Below are 18,512 nucleotides of genomic sequence, written 5' to 3' on the forward strand. Positions count from 1 at the left end.
AATCACATAAAAAGTTATGTTATATATATATATATATATATATTGCATGGAGAAGTGTAAAATTATGGCAGTGTGAAATACATCAGAATCAAGGTAAAATCTGCGTGAACTCAATTGCCAATTGATTTAAGCTATGCAATCTTGCTTCTGCTTTACTGCTGAAAAAAAAAAGAATTAACTTTGCAAAGCAAGCTACATGCATGTAAGGATATGGGTGTGATGGGAAAGCGAAAGGTGCTCTTCGGTGTGATGGCTAGAAATGTTCCCAATCTCTTTACCTGTTGGGCCTGATTTTTTTATATTTTTATATAAAGCCCATTATTTATACGGAAGCCTAATCATGGAATTACTTATGCGGGTTGGCGGGCTGTAACAGGTCAGCCCGCTATTTGCGCCGCCAGATTGGCAGGCTTGGCGGGACGGGCTTGGCAGGTTGACGGACTGAAATGATGGGCCCGACCCGCCAATTTTTGGTGGACTAACAGGCCGGTCTGCAGGCCACGACCCATTTTGCCATCCCTAAGTGGTTATGTAATGATAGTAGAAGTGTAGTATAGGTGAAACAATAAAGTTAATAATAATAATAAATATATAAAAACAATTATCATAATAGTAATATGTGATAATTTTATATATAATTTTTTAATTTAAATTATTTATCTTAATCTAAAAATTATTATTAATTACTCTCATATTCACTTGAGTGGTTTCATATTATATTATATTATATTATATATATATATATAATATAATATAATCATATTACTAGTTATTTTAAGTTTTTAACATGAAAGCAAGATTATTATATTATAGTAGTGTTTTATAAGGGGCAGAAGTTAAAAGAGGTTTGAGAATTTAGGGTAGCAAAAAACTATTTAGCAAGAATCTCATGTTCAACGTATGCAAAAATCATTCAAATTAACGACTGCTTACAATAACATTAATATGATTAAATTTAGCCCAATAAATCGTGAGTATAAAAGAACTGTTTATTTTATTAAAAAAATAATAATAAACAAAGAGAGCATAAAGTTGGTGACGTTGACATATTGACTTAGCAATGTGGGTGAGTGAGTGAGTGAAGCCCTTACTTGGGCACCAAGATTCGTTCTGGTCATGTTTGGTTTCCCTCAAATAAGCGTGGTCGTCCTTTGAATTTCGTCCCACTTTTTTCAAAACCCTCTCTGCTCTATTTTTCCACTCATAAATTATAATAATATTCATTCCAAAACCTCACCCACCGGAAAACCAAATAAAGAAACTCATAAAGTGTCGTCTCTCAACTTTTCTCTCCAATGGAGGCGGAGGGTTTCGATAATTCTCAGACCAAGAAACGTAAAAAGGGCTTTTCAAGGAAGCTTAATGCCGGTCAAAAAGTGGAGGTAATGTCGATTCTTTTATCATCACGTCAAAAAGAATCATTTTTTTGGATGCCCTATTGCTGCATGATGATTTTTATTGCTTTTCTATGTATGTGCATGTGTTTTCTATTTTTGGTTTTGGTTGGTTACTTTTTCATGATCGGTTACTACTATGTTGTTTGAGGTTTTTTAGGTATATTACCTAGTGCACTGTCGCTTTCCTTATTGCATTCCCTTTTTCGCGGTTTGATCATCGATGTGCCCTACATTGTCACTGTTCGCTAGTTCATGCAGAGTGTTTTGATTTGTGGCTTTGTTTGTTTTCTGCTAACGTAATTCGGTGTCGTTTTTGGTTTGCAATGTTCGTTGTTTTTTCATAATGATCACACTTGCTTTAGTAGTAGTGATCATGCGTGAGTGATTTTTTTCTTTTTTTGAAATTTTGCAGGTGAGGAGTTTAGAGGTGGGTTTTGAGGGATCATGGCACCCTGCGACAGTTCTCCAATGCGAGAAGTTGAAGCGCCGCGTCATATATGATAGTGTTTTGGATGATAATGGGGTGGATTATCTTGAGGAGGTAGTGAGTGTTTCAAAAGCTTTGGATGGTGATGTTGAAAAGGCAAACTTCTACGAGCGTGGGATCATTAGGCCGGTGCCTCCATTGGTTGATTTTCAGAAAGCGGACCTTAGGTTTGGTCTTTGTGTTGATGTCAACCATGAGGAAGCTTGGTGGGAAGGTGTTATATTTGACCACTATAATGGAATGACGAAGAGGAATGTGTTTTTCCCTGATTTGGGTGATGAAATACAAGCTGAAATGCATCAGATGCGGATTACTCAGGACTGGGATGAAGTTACAGAGGAGTGGGGGCGGCGAGGGAAGTGGGTGTTTCTTGAATTGGTTGAGGAGCAGAAGGGGAAATTGTTTGTTGCAGTTTCAGCTAAGCAAATTTGGTATGATGTGCGCATAAAGAGGGAATTTGAGATGATTAGAGAGTGGACATGTAATGTGGAGTACTTGTGGAGAAAAATGGTGGTGGAGGTAGTTAATGACTACTTATCTGTGATGGTAAAAGAAGTTATCTCAGCCTTAAACCTTCCAGGGAGTTTATTAAATGAAGCACAAGAGCCGGAATCTGCTGAAGCTGTGGCTGGTGTTGACTTAAATACGACCTTGCCTGATAAGGAAACTCATGTCAAAGAGATCTTACCTGAGTTTCTAAAAGAAATTGGCCCCAATGGTGGTGCTTGTGAAGTGGTTTCAGGTGCTAACTGTTTTGAAGAAATGACAACTTCCGACTGTTGGATACCTGTGAAGTTCTCTGAAGTTGAATTCTGCCCCGATGCTGTCATTGAATATCCACTGGCTTCCAAACGTGCAACTAAGGCATTTTGGATGGAACGATTGCAAAAACATCTTGTGTATCTTGGATGGAAAATTGAGTGGACAAATAAACTTGGCGTTAAACGCTATAGGTATCATGATAAACCAGGCCATAAACGTTACCTTTCACTCCTTGAAGTTTGTAAGGTTATGAAAAACAACCCTAACTCCTTGCAGTTCCAAAATGATCAGAGTATAATGCAGCATCCTGCAGTTGACTGTCATCTTTTAGAGGTGCCTCTTAATCCATCAGAAAATATTTCAACTGTGCCATTTTCTCCTGTTGAAGATGGAGTTGAAGATGAACCTGAGTTTTGTCCTCAAGCTGTTTTGCAATATTATTCTGCCCATATATCCAATAAGAATCGGGTTGATAAAAAAAAATGGATACCGAAAGCAAAGAAGCATCTGTTAGCAGAAGGATGGGTTTTTGACTATCCACCTCCAAATAATAAGAAAAGGGGAATAATATACATGTCTCCACAAAATCAGAAATTCCCAACACTCCATGCAGCATGCCGATTTTGTATCACAAAAAATACTCCTAAATGGGCTATGTCTGGCAATCAACCTTTAAATGTCTCAGGCATGAATGAGGAAAATGTTGATCAGCTACCCCAGTTGCTTCCAAAAGACGCTGAGTTGCAGGCTATGGATGGTGCTGCTGCTAGTAGATCAAGTGCAATTCGTAAGCGGAAAAGCTTGAGGGATTCAAAGGCCAACATACCTAACTGCCAAAGCAATGGATTGCCTCTATGGGTGCTAAGATCAAAGAAGAGGGTGCAAAAGGTGCCTGCCCCTTCTTTTTTACAGCAAAAACCTATAAATGTTCTGTCTTGGTTGATAGACAGCAACCTCATCTTACCAAGGTCGAAGGTTTACTATAAGGAAAAAGGCAGGTATCGTGCAGTCCGTACATTGGGTGAAGGTAAAATAACTCGTGATGGAATTAAGTGTAATTGTTGCATGAAGATATTCAGTTTTGTTGGCTTTGAAAATCATGTTGGTGGCAGTAGTACCTGCAGACCCTCTGCTAGTATCTTTTTGGAAGATGGTAGATCACTCTTGGATTGCCAGATAGAAATGATGCAAGATCATAACACAAGGGAAACTAGCGGAAAGTCCCTCAGTGAATTGTCTATAGCTGAGAATGACTACATTTGTTCTGTTTGCCACTATGGCGGTGAACTTATTTTATGTGATAAATGTCCATCTTCTTTTCATAAGACGTGTCTCGGTTTGGAGGTATATTAACCATTTTCTTTCTCAATCATGCTGTATTTGGTGCTATCTTGTTTGTTTACTTATTATATGACTTAAATTGGGTACATTGATACCAATAATTGGTCTTGGATCTGAGTTGGTTCCTTCAGCTTTTTTTTCCCCTTCTTTATAGGAAATACCTGATGGTGACTGGTTTTGTCCATCTTGTCGCTGCGGGATTTGTGGCCAAAGTAAAATTGATGGAGATGAGGTTGGACATTCCCTAACTTGCATTCAGTGTGAACATAGATGTAAGTAAGCTACCCTATATCTTTACTTTAATATTTCATCCATGCCTGAACATCTTGAGTGTGTATTTGTCTGCATATGTAAATCTGGTGTCATCTTTGTCAAACTCGTGTAGATCATGTTTGGTGCCTGAAAGATGGAGCTGTAGATATATCGGGATATCGCGGAAACTGTTTCTGTGGAAAAGACTGTGAAAAGGTACATTGCATCCAACTCCTTTATTTCTTCTTTTTTTAGCCATAATCTGCATGAAAAAAATATTATTCCTATTTGTTTGCCTTCAAGCTTTTTGTTTGTGATTTGATGAAAAATAGGAGTCTCCATGATCATTTGTTTGGTTCTAATGGGGTGAAACTTAGTTGGTCAATCAATCAGCAGATTGCTCTAGGCATGGCTACGGGGTTGGCTTATTTGCATTATGAGGCTGAGCCCGCCATTTTCTATTTTTAATTTAAAAGATTGGATGAGTGCAAACAGCAGAGATAATATTTGGTTTTCATTGGCTGTGGCTGTTGGCTGTGAATAGGAACAACATTATCATTTCCATCTTAGCTTGAGAATCATGTAGCATCAATAGATGCTCTTTTGTTTAAGGTTTTTTTTTTCTTCTCTTTTTTAAATTTCTGCTTAAAAAGCCAAGCCAGGTGCACATTTATTCTTCTTACACTCGTTGGAATCATTATTTTATATTTTTAACATCTGTTTATTGAAACAGAATTATATTTAATGTGATTTTGGTCAATAGTTACTCATGAGATTTCATAGAATTAGTGATGTTTGATTTTGGTGATTTTACATGTTATGACTTGACAAACAGATAAGATATATGTTTTGTGCAACAGAAACATTTTTGGGTTGAGTGTCTTAATTGAGTGAGGGTCTTTTAGTACAGTGGTTCTACTTTACATTTTGGTTTCTATTTTTTGCAGATATATGAGGGCCTTCATAAATTATTAGGAAAACCAATTTCAGTGGGTGCGGACAAGCTAACTTGGACCTTGGTGAAGTTCATCGACCCTGATCATTGTGACATTGGTAGCATTAAAAGTGACTTATTGGCAGAAAGTTACAGCAAACTCAATCTGGCTCTTTCGGTGATGCACGAGTGTTTTAAGCCCCTAAAGGAATCTTTGACTAGCAGAGATCTCGTGGAAGATGTTATATTCAGCAAATGGTCAGAAATTTTTATCCTTCAAGATATGATCATTAATGTTCTATTGTTGCTTGTTGTATTTGTTATATACTAATGGATTTGTTTACATCTACCTTATTTACTTTGTCCATAATCATGATATCTGTGCTTCAGAACATTTCAGGTCAGAGCTAAACCGATTAAATTTCCAGGGTTTCTATACTGTGCTACTTGAGAGAAATGAAGAACTGATCAGTGTTGCAACTGTTAGGTGAGTATAGGATCTTTTACTATCAAGTATTAGGCTTTGCTTGATTGTATGAATACATGTTCTATTTGAGTTGTTTTTTATGTTTTGTCATGTTGCGGATGGTCATATTTCATTTGCTATGTCAATTTGTTAGGGTCTATGGGAAGAAGGTAGCAGAAGTACCTCTTGTTGGTACCAGATTACAATATCGTCGACATGGAATGTGCCATATCTTAATAAATGAGCTTGAAAAGGTAATCCACAAAACACACATTTGTCCTTTTTTATTCTCTTTTACCTTAGTTGTAAGCCTTCTTTTTGCCAATAATTAGTATAGTATACCACTATAACTGCTCGGCAGGCACCCCTATAAATGGTATATGATAGCTGCACTGTAGACGCGAGCTTCTCACCTTTCTAATATATGTACTTTTGGGCAATAACTCATAAATTATGGTAAGGCATATGGAGTGGAGTAATTTGCCTGAGTTCAAAAGATATTCTCCAATCATACATAACTTATATGCACGTTTTGTTCTCTCCAACCAACCTTAATGTCTTGATCATTCTTCAAATTGGAATTTGTATTAGTACATTTTGTTTTTCTATATTTAGATCAATTCCTATGATGACTATTTTGTTTCACAATAGTAAATATCCTAGGTTGTTGATTTGTTAAATTTGGTATCTTACTTTTTTCTTAAGATAAAGTCCTATTGTTAAAGTCATTTTTGAAGTTATTACTTTCTAACTTGTTACTTTTCTTTCTTCAGAAGCTCACACAATTAGGTGTGGAGAGGCTTGTTTTGCCTGCTGTTCCTAGTGTGCTAGAAACATGGACGGGCTCTTTTGGCTTCGCAAAGATGACTAATTTTGAGAGATCTCAATTTCTGGACTATACTTTCCTAGATTTTCAGGGTACCATCATGTGCCAGAAGCTGTTGACAAATATTCCACCTCGAGATTTAGTTTTGTTAATAGGTCCGTAATTATTTTTATAATTATTTCTATTTGTTTTTGTAAATTGTCAAGGAAGAGACAATTATTTAAGTTTGTGCCACACAAAGAGGATTATAACTTTAATGTTTTCATTTGCAGAATCACAACCAAAATGTGATGTATACCAAGTAGAAGAGATTGATGAAGGAAGGATAGTGGATCAACAAATAGAGTAAAGTCTAACTTCTGTCTATTTAATCCCAATCATATGAGGAAACAAAAATATAATGAAATTAAATGCTCTCTCTCTCTCTCTCTCTCTCTCTCTCTGTATATGTATATATATATATATATATATATATATATATATATATATATATATATATATATATATATATATATATATATATATTGACACCAGGAGTCACACTTCTACACTTGTAACACTTACTAATTTTTATAGAATATTATTGAAATTAGGAAGTTCAATTGCTATCAAATTAAGTTCATCTTTCTGGTCGTTCCTTTGTAAAGATTATTTTGTCTGTATTAATGTTCATGTTGATCTACTTGGAGGTATGTGATTCACATGTTAAACCATTTATTAATAATTAAACTGGGTTTTGGTGATGTGATTAATGTCTTGATGTCTCAGTGGATGTCTTGGGGATTCTATGTAGTATGTATGTATGCTGCTACTAAATAATAAACTTATTAAATGGCGGGTGAGACCAGTTAATGAATGATGCATCATTTGGAAAAAAAAAAAAAAAAAGAATTCAAAATAGATTTCTATTCTCGTCATACAAGAGTCATGCTTAATCAATCTCATAGTAAAATACTGTGGATACTTTTACCTCATCAAAACTGCAGAGATTTTATGTTGAGAAGTGATGACGTATTTTTTTTTTTTGTCCAGATCCTGTGCATGCGACAATGGCCATGCTATTGGTGCTATTGACCCGATCACTGTGGTACTTTCTTTTTCCAACTGTTTTAATGAGTTACGCTTTGTTTCTTGTTTCAGTTAAGACGTTAATAATTAATTTTTTCTTAGGTGGAGCAACCGAGTTCTGGGAATCAAGAGTGCCAGAATGAAACAAGCAGATCACAGGGCTCTGTTGATAAACAAGTTGACCCGTACAAGTTCTTCTATACACGAAGGAAAAGGAAGAAGACATGTGAAGAGGAATCAAGATGATTCATTCTTCTTCTGAACACACGACATGAGAAGTAGAATTTTTGTGCAAAGCATGAATCACTTAACTTGATAATTTTTTGTACAAAGACTACTTTTGTTACAACCTTGTTCAATTATACTTTTGTCTTCATCTGTTTTTGTAAAATAGAAATGATAAATTTGAGTGAGGTCACTTAACTGATTTATTTTGTTATGTTCATATTAATATTGATTAACGGACCAAGACAAAGTGGAGCGTTGATGCACGTGACAAGGTTGTGGACACGAAAGTTTACTTTGGGCCTTGCTTCCAAGGAGAGGTGGAGCATGTTTATATTGTAATGTAATGTTCCTCCCCTGCATCGAATGCTTGGAATAGTAGTTGCTGCTCAACTTTACTAAAATATATCATTGTGGGTTTTCAAATTGTTATTTTCTGTTCAATTATTTAGGATTCTCCAATGCATATACACTTCGCTATAATCCCCATCTTCTTATTCCTGCACCAAGTGTCGTATGGGCAAAGGTGAATAAATCTTGGAAGAAAATATTACGGCATGAGAACGGAGGAGGGAGAAAATAAAGAAAGAAAAGAGAAAATAATAATAATGTAAAGAGGATATATAATAAGATTGTATGAGATAAATATGATAGTTTATAATAATGATTCACCATATTCCACTTGTTAGACTCGATCACCATAACCCTTATTAGAGATACATAAAATTAGAAATGAAGGTAGCTTATGAGTGATTTTTTCTTTTTTTGAAAATTAAGTATACATGGACTCCATGCAAGAAGATGAAGATGACATCCAAGTTACTGCAAGATTTAAAAGGTCATCATCATTATCTTCAAGTGAAGTCACTTTTATTACTTTCAAGAAAGAGCCACAAATGCTCTATTTATAAGGAATGCAAATGCTTCTAAGTATAATAAAATTGATGAGAAGGTGTTTGGACTTTTAAATAATTTTGAACCAAAATTAACTCAACTCAACTTATTTTTAGTCTTAATGCTGATGTTAAATGAGTTGATTTTTTTTTATGATGTTTTAACTTATTAATTGCTTTGTTACCATTAACATGGTGATATAAAATTTTAATCAAAATGTCTTTATTAACAATTATTCAGAGCAATTTTTCCCTCAAATATAAAAAGTTATTCTAAAACATTTGTTAGTAGACGATTAATCATGTACTCCAAGTGTCAGTATGATATTGTGAGTCTTAAGCAACTATATATTATTTTTCAAAGTGACCATGCGATATTGCGAGTCTTTGAGTAACTATATATTATTTTTCAAATATTTTAACTATGCAATATTTTAAAAAAAGAAATTAATTTAAATATAATGGAAATATTTTTTTGATAACGTAAACAATTACCCAATCTTAAATATGTATTGAATAACCCGTGTAATGCATGGTAATAACTAGATCGAAAGATTAAAAAAATTATACCGAGGAACTTGAGCAATTGGCTTTAAGTTAATTCGCCTCAATAAAACATTGTTTGTAGTTATAATTTTTATATATGTTAATTAATTTTTGTTCATTTTTTTTTTGAAAATTATTCATTGCAGTTAATATAAGATCTTAAATTACAATGATAATTATAATTTAGTGTGTTTAGACCGATAGTCATTTGAATTTATCGTAATGTTTAGAATGAACAAGTAATTGCTTTTTATAATGATCTGATAATGATTTTATGTATGTTGCTTTCAAAAATCTCATCGAGTTGAATCCATTACCAATCCAAACACAACGGATATCCCCTTAAATTTTCAGCCAGAAGACCATAATGATCTATATATTATAGTTATGTGAATATAAGGTAAGAAAAGCAAAGAACATATGCTTTATCAAAATTGTGTTCTTTCATGGGAAGGGGAAAAAGGTTCTTCTTTCTCAGAAAGGGGCAAACCAACTTTTTTGGCTTATACATGCTCTCATATATTAGCAAATATTCTTCTCATGACTCCTTTTCCAAATACAAGTTAGGATTCTTACACAATAGAGATACTAACCCTACAAACACAATGCCACCAAGTTCTATTTGGGAAGGGAAGCATCCACAAATCCCCACCCTCTTACCCACCTATGTTACCTTTGGTGACTTTACTTCTAAGGTTTTACTTGAGGTGACACTCTTTGTTCATCTAAGATTATTCAGTGGTTATAAACTAGAATTTAATTAGAATACATTTAGTGTCTGATTGCTTGAGCTAATTTTGGAGAATTAATCTTTTCTCTTTGCTAGTTTTTAGAAAGGGCTTTTGGTTTATTAAAAAAAATTACATTAAAATTTTGTATGTCAATTTTTGAATTCGTTATTGTGCCTATTATATTACTATTTTAATTTTTTTCTTAACATTTCTCCCATTAACTAAGAGATCTAACTTACTTAACTAATGTACGTGAGTTATTGTAAATTTTTATATTAAATGTCATTTATATATATATCAAGAGAGATTTATTTATTTTAAGAGTAAGTTTATTTAAACTTATTTTATTCAATAATTTATGTTTTATATCAAATTTTAATGATCTAATCATTAAATTTAAAGTTTTAATGTATAAATCAAGTTTGTAAATTTAAAAAAAAATTAAAAATTATTTGATATTTCGTTTCATTAATTCAATTCAACGTATAAAATATTTTTATAATTATTTATTAATTTAAATTAATAAAAAAATTATTAATTAATTTTCAAATTTTTTAAAAATTTATAAATTTGATGGATGAATATATTACTTAATATGTTTTTACATATCGATATGAACTCCAATACTGTTTTTACAAAATATGTTTAATTTCTCACGAGTTTGAATAATTCAGTTTTATCTTTCTTTTTCTTTCTATATTATATATATATATATATATATATATATATATATATTTCCTTCTATATATATATATATTGTCATTTTCAATTCACACTTCTAATTTTTAATTTTTAATTTAACTGTTAAATATTTATCCATCAATACTAAAATTATAATATTAATTATTATATAATATTAAGTTGGTGTGGTAATTAATATTGAATGGTTGGATCAAATTTACAATTTTTTAAATTAAAAAATTAAAAAATAGGAAAACAAAATTACAGAAATTTTATCAAAGAATAAAAATATAATTTAAATTATTAATTATTAATAATCAATAAAATAATATTAAAAAAATATAGATGATATATTAATGAATAACCAGGTTCAATAATAGTATGCAATAAACACAAGTTGTAGTTGATGCACCCTCTTCTCTTTTCTATCTCACCTTGCCCTGGCCCTCAAGAAAACCTCCAATTACAACTTTGTAGGACCCACCCCAATCCCATTTGGCCTTTACATGACTCAAGTTTTCTCATCAAAGAATCTTCTTACATCTGACATGAAAAGTAAGTGACTTTTTTTGAAAAAAATAAAATAAAAATAAAACTACAGCTACAGCTACAGCTACTAAATCTTGTTCATATTACAACATACAGAGATAAGTTGTTTAGGATTCCAATATTAATTTTAATTATAAAATAGTCCATCTCAAAAAGATAATATTTATTTTGTGTATAGAGAAAGATTATTCATTGTTTGTGACTATAGATGCAAAACACTTGCTCTCTCTTTCTTCCCATGCTTGGGAGAATGAATAATCTTTCATAATTTTATTCATAGTTTCATGTTTGGAGGTCCAAGTTCAGCCACCCAAATATCAGATCCGCATTGCATGTATTGCACATACACCTAGCAATGAATTGGATGAAAATCATACAATTCAAATTTTACTTGCTTGTTTTAATTATAATTTATTGAGATAAAATATGAGTAAAGCCGATATTTATATTTTATGTTCAAAATATTCTCAAGTGAGCAAATGAGTTAAAATATAAATATGTACTAAAATTATCAACGTATGTTTGGATAAATTTTTTAAAAATACTTTAAAGAAAAAAACAAGAATAAAATTTAAAATAAATTTATTTATAAGTTAAAACTAGTTTATATATGTAATAATAAAAATAAAATTTTAAAAAAGTTAATATGATAAAACTGAATTAGAATTACTTATTCACACCGAGTCCAATCACTTATTTTTAATCTCCCTTTAACCATATATTTTAGAGCATGTTAGATTTTATATTGAATCATTATTGTTAAAATAAATTTAGATAAATGTTCATGCAATTAGTTTCATGTCAAATAATTTATTATAAGTTTGAAATTAATTACGAATTGATTTTTTTAAAATACTCATTTTGATGGATAAAAAGATTTATATTGTACTATTATTTCACAATTAATTTTTTTAAGAGGAAAACAAATTTTTAATTAAATTACACTCGATATAAAGTACAATATATAACCATACAAAACATAAAAAATATAAAGATTGTATAATAGAACAAATTACATGCTCTTAAACACGTCTAAATCTCAAATATATGTATCAAAACGTACATAACTTTTCACTATTATTTTTTTTATATAACAAGAATAAAACTTACACACATTATTGTAAATATTGTTAATATCATTTTTCAATTGAATTAGAATTTTATTTCAATAATATATATCATACTTTTTATTAAATATTAATATGCATTATTGAATTAAAATATTAATTTTGAAAAGAGAATAATTATTATAATACAACTTAAGTTTTATCCTTAAAATAAAATGAAAATCTAAAGTCAAGTATGGAAACATAAATTCATTTTTAGTTATTAATTTTAAAATATTATGTAAATTAATCTATATCATCTTAATTATATAAAAGGATACTTCTTTCATTAAGTGTTTTGTCTCCAATTTTATATAAATCATTTTACTCTCTTTTATTTTGCTAATAAATTTAAATTATTTTTTTCTTTCAATTTTTTTTTAATTTTTTTTTATCCTGTTTAAATAACTGCTCCTATAACTATTCATTTCATGATTTGTGTACTTTTTAATTTATTTAAATAAAAAAAAAAAGAGAAACAGGTGCTAACTTTTTTTAGTTCTAAATTTTTAATAATTAATAATAATAATAATTATTATTATTATTATTATTATTATAATAAATGTGCCCTCCATAACATAACCTTGTGTTCACATGCAGACAGCGAAACAAAAACCCTTGTCATTATTGTAATAGTTTTTTTGAGACAGCCCAAAAACCCCATCCTTTATATATTCAGATTTTTTCAAAACAGTCCAAACATCCTTCTTCCCTCTCCCTTTTTGTCTTCAACCTTTTCTCTCTTTCTCTAATGGCACTTGTTCTTCCCCAACCTCCCACTTCCACCTCCACCTTAACATACCTATTTCCTCTTCTTTTCATTCTTTCCCTCCAACACCACACAGCCTCTTGTGCCCTTCTACTAAGCCTAAGACACCACCACAACTTCCTCCACCAGCAGAAACCCATGATCCATGCCAACCAAACTAACTGTGCATTGTTTGCTGGAACCTGGGTTCAGGATGACTCTTACCCTCTTTATCAATCCTCTAACTGCCCCATCATAGATCCACAGTTCAACTGCAAAATGTTTGGACGCCCAGATTCTGATTACCTCAGATACAGATGGAGGCCCCTCAACTGTGAGCTCCCAAGGTACCCCTAAATGCTTCAAAGTATGAATTTTCTCATAAAGTCTGCATTTTTGTCATTTACAAGCTCAAAACAAACACTTGTGTCACAAAGTTGCCATTTTTGTCATTTACTCTACAGGGCATTTTTCTTCACAAAATGGGGTGTTAAGATGTGATTGATTTCTATCCTTAAAAAAAAAAAAAAAAAAACTGTTTTCTTGGTTTTTTGCAATGTTACTAAACAAGGTTGGTTCAGACATCTGATGGAGGATGATGTAAGACACATTGAGAAAAGTAGAAAACATCTCTATGATGTTTATGTCATTTTGACTTTAAAACATTTATTTTGGATGAGTAATTGATTTTTGAGTAGTGTGAAATTGTTTTAGAAAATAGTTTTTTTTTTTTTTAAAGAGAATGAAATAGAACCTACTATTCTGTATTTCTATCTATGCTTCTAAATGGTTTTGTAGCATGTTCTTGGTAGGTTCAACGGGGAGGAGTTTCTGCTGCAAATGAAAGGAAAAACTGTGATGTTTGTGGGTGACTCACTTGGGCGCAACCAATGGCAGTCACTGATTTGTATGATATCTGCTGCAGTTCCTCAGACACAAACACAATTGGTCAGAGGAGAGCCTCTCACAAACTTCAGATTCTTGGTCAGTGTGAACGCTTTTAATTTCTTCTGAGAAATCATAACCATAATGTTCACTCACTTGACATTTAAACAAATTTTTAATTTTCCATTGAGATTTTAGATTTAGGCCATGACGATATCAATTATTTACCCCCTATTATTTCCTGGCAATTTTTGATTCACAAGGAAAGGGAAAGTAAGCGCTATGGTTTTGCAGCAGCAGAACAGTTTTGTGTCTTTGTTAGGGTTCATTGAAAATCAGGGGAGTAGGTTCAGGATATTTTCAATGTGGGACAAAGTATCTGTTCAAAAAGTTGCTGTGATAGGGACCCAAATGTACTATTAAGCCATTATTTGCATGGGCTAGTTGATGCAAACTGGAACACTAAATTATGTTCATGCTTTTATTTTCATAAAGTAGATTTGTGTGAAAACAGCATTTTACAGCTGCCAAGAAAAGAGGGTCCTGAGCTGACTGGGTTTTGGCATGGTGTGTGCAGGACTACGGTGTGACCATTTCATTTTACAGGGCTCCCTATTTGATGGAAATTGATGTGGTCCAAGGGAAGAGGATTCTGAGGCTGGAGGAGGTCGATGGGAATGGTGAAGTATGGAAGAGTGCTGATGTGCTTTCTTTTAACACTGGACATTGGTGGGAGCATATAGGGTCCCTTCAAGGGTAGGAAGCTCTCTCTTTCCTTTTATAACAAATAAAGTATATTAAGGATAAAAATGTTTAAGTTCCTTAAGATTTGGTTAAAATGGTGATTTTGGTTCTTGTATTTTTGAAAATGTAGTGGATTTCGTCATCATCAAGTCAAAATGACATATAGAGAGATAGATATGAAGAAATCCACCATTTTTAAAAAGTTTAATGATCATGTACTATTATTTTTAATAATTAAAAATTATTATTGGTAATTTATGATAACAATTTTACCATATATAGTCATTTGTGATCAAATAACAATATACAACTCGGTGAATAGTCAATTTTCTCTTTTTAAGATATAGGAAGTAAAACTAAATTTGACCTACCTAAAACACAATTTACCTAAATATTAAATATCCCCTCCAAAAGATGAATAACTTCACTTTTCTCTTTTTTCCTCTGTATTGTAAACTTTGAAGTAATTTGGTATTTGGGATATTAAGTGCAGGTGGGATTATATAGAATTAGGAGGCAAATACTACCCAGACATGGATCGTTTAGCAGCTTTGGAAAGGGGTATGAGAACATGGGCTAACTGGGTGGACACCAATATTGACAGAAGCAGAACCAAAGTGTTCTTCCTTGGAATTTCTCCTTCACATACCAAGTATGAACTCTCACTCTCTCTTTCTCTCTCTTACATTATTGTACTATAAGTCTGTAACATAGTGTGGTATGTCTACTCTCTTCATCATTGTGTTTGTTCGATTGGAATAACAATACATCGATAACATATAAATTTGCCTCCACCTGAGAGTTAATGGTTGGGAACCACTTTTCTTTTAATCCATTACTATTTATAATTTAGGGTCGGTTTTAGACAAATTTATCCATCCATAAGTACTTATAGGAAGTAAAAATGAAATAATATTCAATTATTCATCATAAACTAAACTAACTTATGTAAAAGTTAATAAGTTTTTGAAGAAATTATTATGAGAGTTTTTTACAAATTAGCTCACAATTACTTAAGGAAAAAATTTATCACATGGACCCTTACGATTTACAAGTAGAGTCTTGCTTGACTCTGGAGTTACCAATATTAGGGATGAAATTCCTTTGTCCTATCTCTATCAGTTTAGCAGACACATTTGCATTATTGGATAGTTACCTTAGGGCCTAGTGATGCCTCATATTTTGAGACTAGTCATTCTATAGCTAAGGAATAATTTTCCTAAAGTTTTGAATAATGCAGTCAGTACTATTAATCACAAATTTGAACATAATATCAACTATTAATTTTCTCGTCAACGTAAATTACTTAATTTTCTCTTTAAAATTGAGTTACTCGTTTTAGTGGAGCTGGATCCGCAGAAAATGTACCCTCTTGGCTAAAGATTTGGGGTTTAATGAATTGATACCTTGTGCACAATGCTTAAGAGTATACACTATAGGGACTATTCATAAAAATGCCTTTTTGTTATTTGCTCATTGTGTGATTAGTATTAATCAACTTTTCTTTAGTTTGTATAGTATATATGTATAACTAAACGTATTTTTCTGATTGATATAATCAAGGGAAAAAACTATGTATACATTTTTTAAAATAGTAAATGAAAAATTGGGGCTATAAAATTTGTGCAAAGGCACCTTTTTGTCGCTTTCGTGTCACATGTAGTGTAGTTGGCACTTTATGGCACTTCCACAATCCCATATTCCGATTCATTTGTTTTCCTCACGCAGGATCATGGTGATGCATGTTCTGAAAATTTTTCCTTTTTTTTTTTATTGTGTCGGTGAAATAAAACGCCTGCACCATCCTATTTTAATTGTATACTAAATACTTTTTGTACAAAAGAGTAAAGACTACTATTATTTTGTGTACGATAGGGGCTTGGTGGATGTGTGTTGCACCACATTTTTTAGTTAATGGCGTCATTTCTATTTTTTAACTGTTATTTTAAAATTACCCTTATTTAAAAAATGATTTTCTTTTTTTTTTATTTATTTTAAAATTTAATTCCAAAGCCCAAATTTTAGAGTAATAGTTAAAAAAATAAGGGATTGTGGTATGGTGCCATTTAAGAAGCAGTGATTTAAAAAGTAAGAATCTACACTCTAGAGACTTTAGAAAAAAATAAAGAAAAAGAATCTAGAGACTTTATTATATTTTAAATTGGATAGGCCAGTCCGTTAAGATGGTCTTGATCTGTAGCCCAATACAGATTATGTACTTTTGGGGCTTAATCACATCTTTTTGGGGCCCAAAATAACAAAAATCAGATTTGTACTTTTTGGTGCTTAACAATACAGATTTTTTTTATTGTACACCAAATAAAAATAACAAAAATCACACAACTATTCGACCAATATTGCTAATATTGTCCTTTTTCCTATGAAAGGCTTCAAGCAATTGCCGAAGGCCATAACGCCTAAGTTGAAAGTTTAGTTTTGGAATTAGATATTAAAAGAATTAGCTAACAAAAAGAGTTTAATCTTTTTAATCGTCACTAAAAAAGTTACCTAAACTTGATTGAGATAAATTATGTTAAAAGTTATATTGAATGAATTAGTAATAATATTTAGTATTAGTCATATTTATCAATATATCTTCTTTTTTAACAGCAATTATCAATATATCATTTAAGAGTTAGAACCGGTTGATTATAAAATTGACAATTTTGTAGCTTAAAAAATTAAAAGAATAAAATGATCATTTTATATTTAGCCAACCCTTGCACAAAAAGTTGTCTCAGTCTCCAAAATTTTTAAACACAAGCCGTCCCATTTTAACATGGATATGCAACCATAAAACTTGTAGCATTAATAAGTAGTACAAATGAAAAAAGATTGATCCGTGTTTCACTAATGTTACGTTTAACATAAAAGTTAATGGTTATACATTGTTTGGGTAAAACAATTTTACCCATCTTAGAATGTCAATGCCTAACCTATATTATAAGATATCCATTAATGGTTTGATTATCCTAGTTTGACTTTTTTGTACAAATTTCCCTATAAAAAAAAAGTGTGGTTAAACTTGATGTCATTGATATACAGCCCAAATGAATGGAATTCTGGAGTGACAGCAGGGCTAACTACAAAGAATTGCTATGGTGAAACTACCCCAATTATTAGCACTGGAACATCATACCCTGGTGTGTACCCTGAACAGATGAGGGTTGTGGATATGGTAATCAGAGAAATGAGCAACCCTGCCTATCTTCTTGACATCACAATGCTATCAGCATATAGGAAGGATGCACACCCCTCAATTTATAGTGGTGATTTGAATCCTCAACAAAGAGCTAACCCTGACAACTCAGCAGATTGTAGCCACTGGTGTCTTCCTGGATTGCCAGATACTTGGAATCAACTATTCTACACTGCTTTGTTCTACTAAATTTTGTGGTTTGCTAGCTAACTAATTAACACATCTTCACTGTTTTTATGATTATTATTAGTAGGTAATGCATTTATTGCATTATAGCAGCAACTGCTTCATATGTAAAGATATGCTAATTGAATGAGAGAATTTTTTATTTGTTTTAAAATTTTTAGGAAGAAAAGTCTACCTTATCAAATGTAACCTATCAATTATGAAACCTCCACTTGGTCAATTCTTTGAAATTACATAAAGAGTTTTCTTTGTTCCATTAGTGTAAGCAGTAAATTGTAGTATACATTTCCAAAGTAAAAGAAAAGGTTTAGTACACTTTTTTTTGCTTTGTTTTGGAAATTAATTTCATGGATATGTAGTTCAAAATATGTTTGTGTTCTTGACCACTATAATGAGTATTTCTACGCTCATGACGAAATAAGAGAAAAGTAAAGCAAGCATGTTGATCCTAAAAACCTCAAGGTCCAGTACACAAATCTTTTGACA

At 31.8% G+C, this 18,512-nt stretch overlaps 2 protein-coding genes across 4 annotated transcripts; both read left to right on the forward strand.

The window, feature by feature from the left end:
• The first annotated feature begins 789 nt into the window (after nt 1-789).
• Nucleotides 790-7,951, forward strand: LOC109814771 (uncharacterized). 3 transcript variants are annotated; one of them, XM_020379281.2, is made up of 11 exons: nt 790-1,382; nt 1,810-3,990; nt 4,142-4,259; nt 4,373-4,455; nt 5,187-5,431; nt 5,574-5,660; nt 5,794-5,893; nt 6,413-6,620; nt 6,738-6,810; nt 7,498-7,552; nt 7,636-7,951. In XM_020379281.2, exons 1-11 carry the CDS (start codon nt 1,296-1,298, stop codon nt 7,777-7,779), a joined length of 3,381 nt encoding a protein of 1,126 aa, XP_020234870.1. In that variant the 5' UTR covers nt 790-1,295; the 3' UTR covers nt 7,780-7,951. The 3 variants fall into 3 exon arrangements, 1 of the variants encoding a protein (XP_020234870.1); XR_014432617.1 differs by lacking the exons at nt 6,738-6,810; nt 7,498-7,552; nt 7,636-7,951 and having other exon boundaries at nt 5,602-5,660; nt 6,413-6,444; XR_014432618.1 differs by lacking the exons at nt 6,413-6,620; nt 6,738-6,810; nt 7,498-7,552; nt 7,636-7,951 and having other exon boundaries at nt 5,564-5,660; nt 5,794-5,830.
• Nucleotides 7,952-12,950: 4,999 nt separating this feature from the next.
• Nucleotides 12,951-18,280, forward strand: LOC109814784 (protein PMR5). Its single transcript, XM_020379293.3, has 5 exons — nt 12,951-13,359; nt 13,825-13,996; nt 14,475-14,653; nt 15,135-15,293; nt 17,687-18,280. The coding sequence occupies exons 1-5, from the start codon at nt 13,016-13,018 to the stop codon at nt 18,027-18,029; spliced, it is 1,197 nt and encodes a 398-aa protein (XP_020234882.1). The 5' UTR covers nt 12,951-13,015; the 3' UTR covers nt 18,030-18,280.
• Nucleotides 18,281-18,512: the final 232 nt, after the last annotated feature.

Source organism: Cajanus cajan, chromosome 3, assembly GCF_000230855.2.
Source record: "Cajanus cajan strain Asha chromosome 3, NIPB_CcT2T_4, whole genome shotgun sequence".
Lineage (NCBI taxonomy): Eukaryota > Viridiplantae > Streptophyta > Magnoliopsida > Fabales > Fabaceae > Cajanus > Cajanus cajan.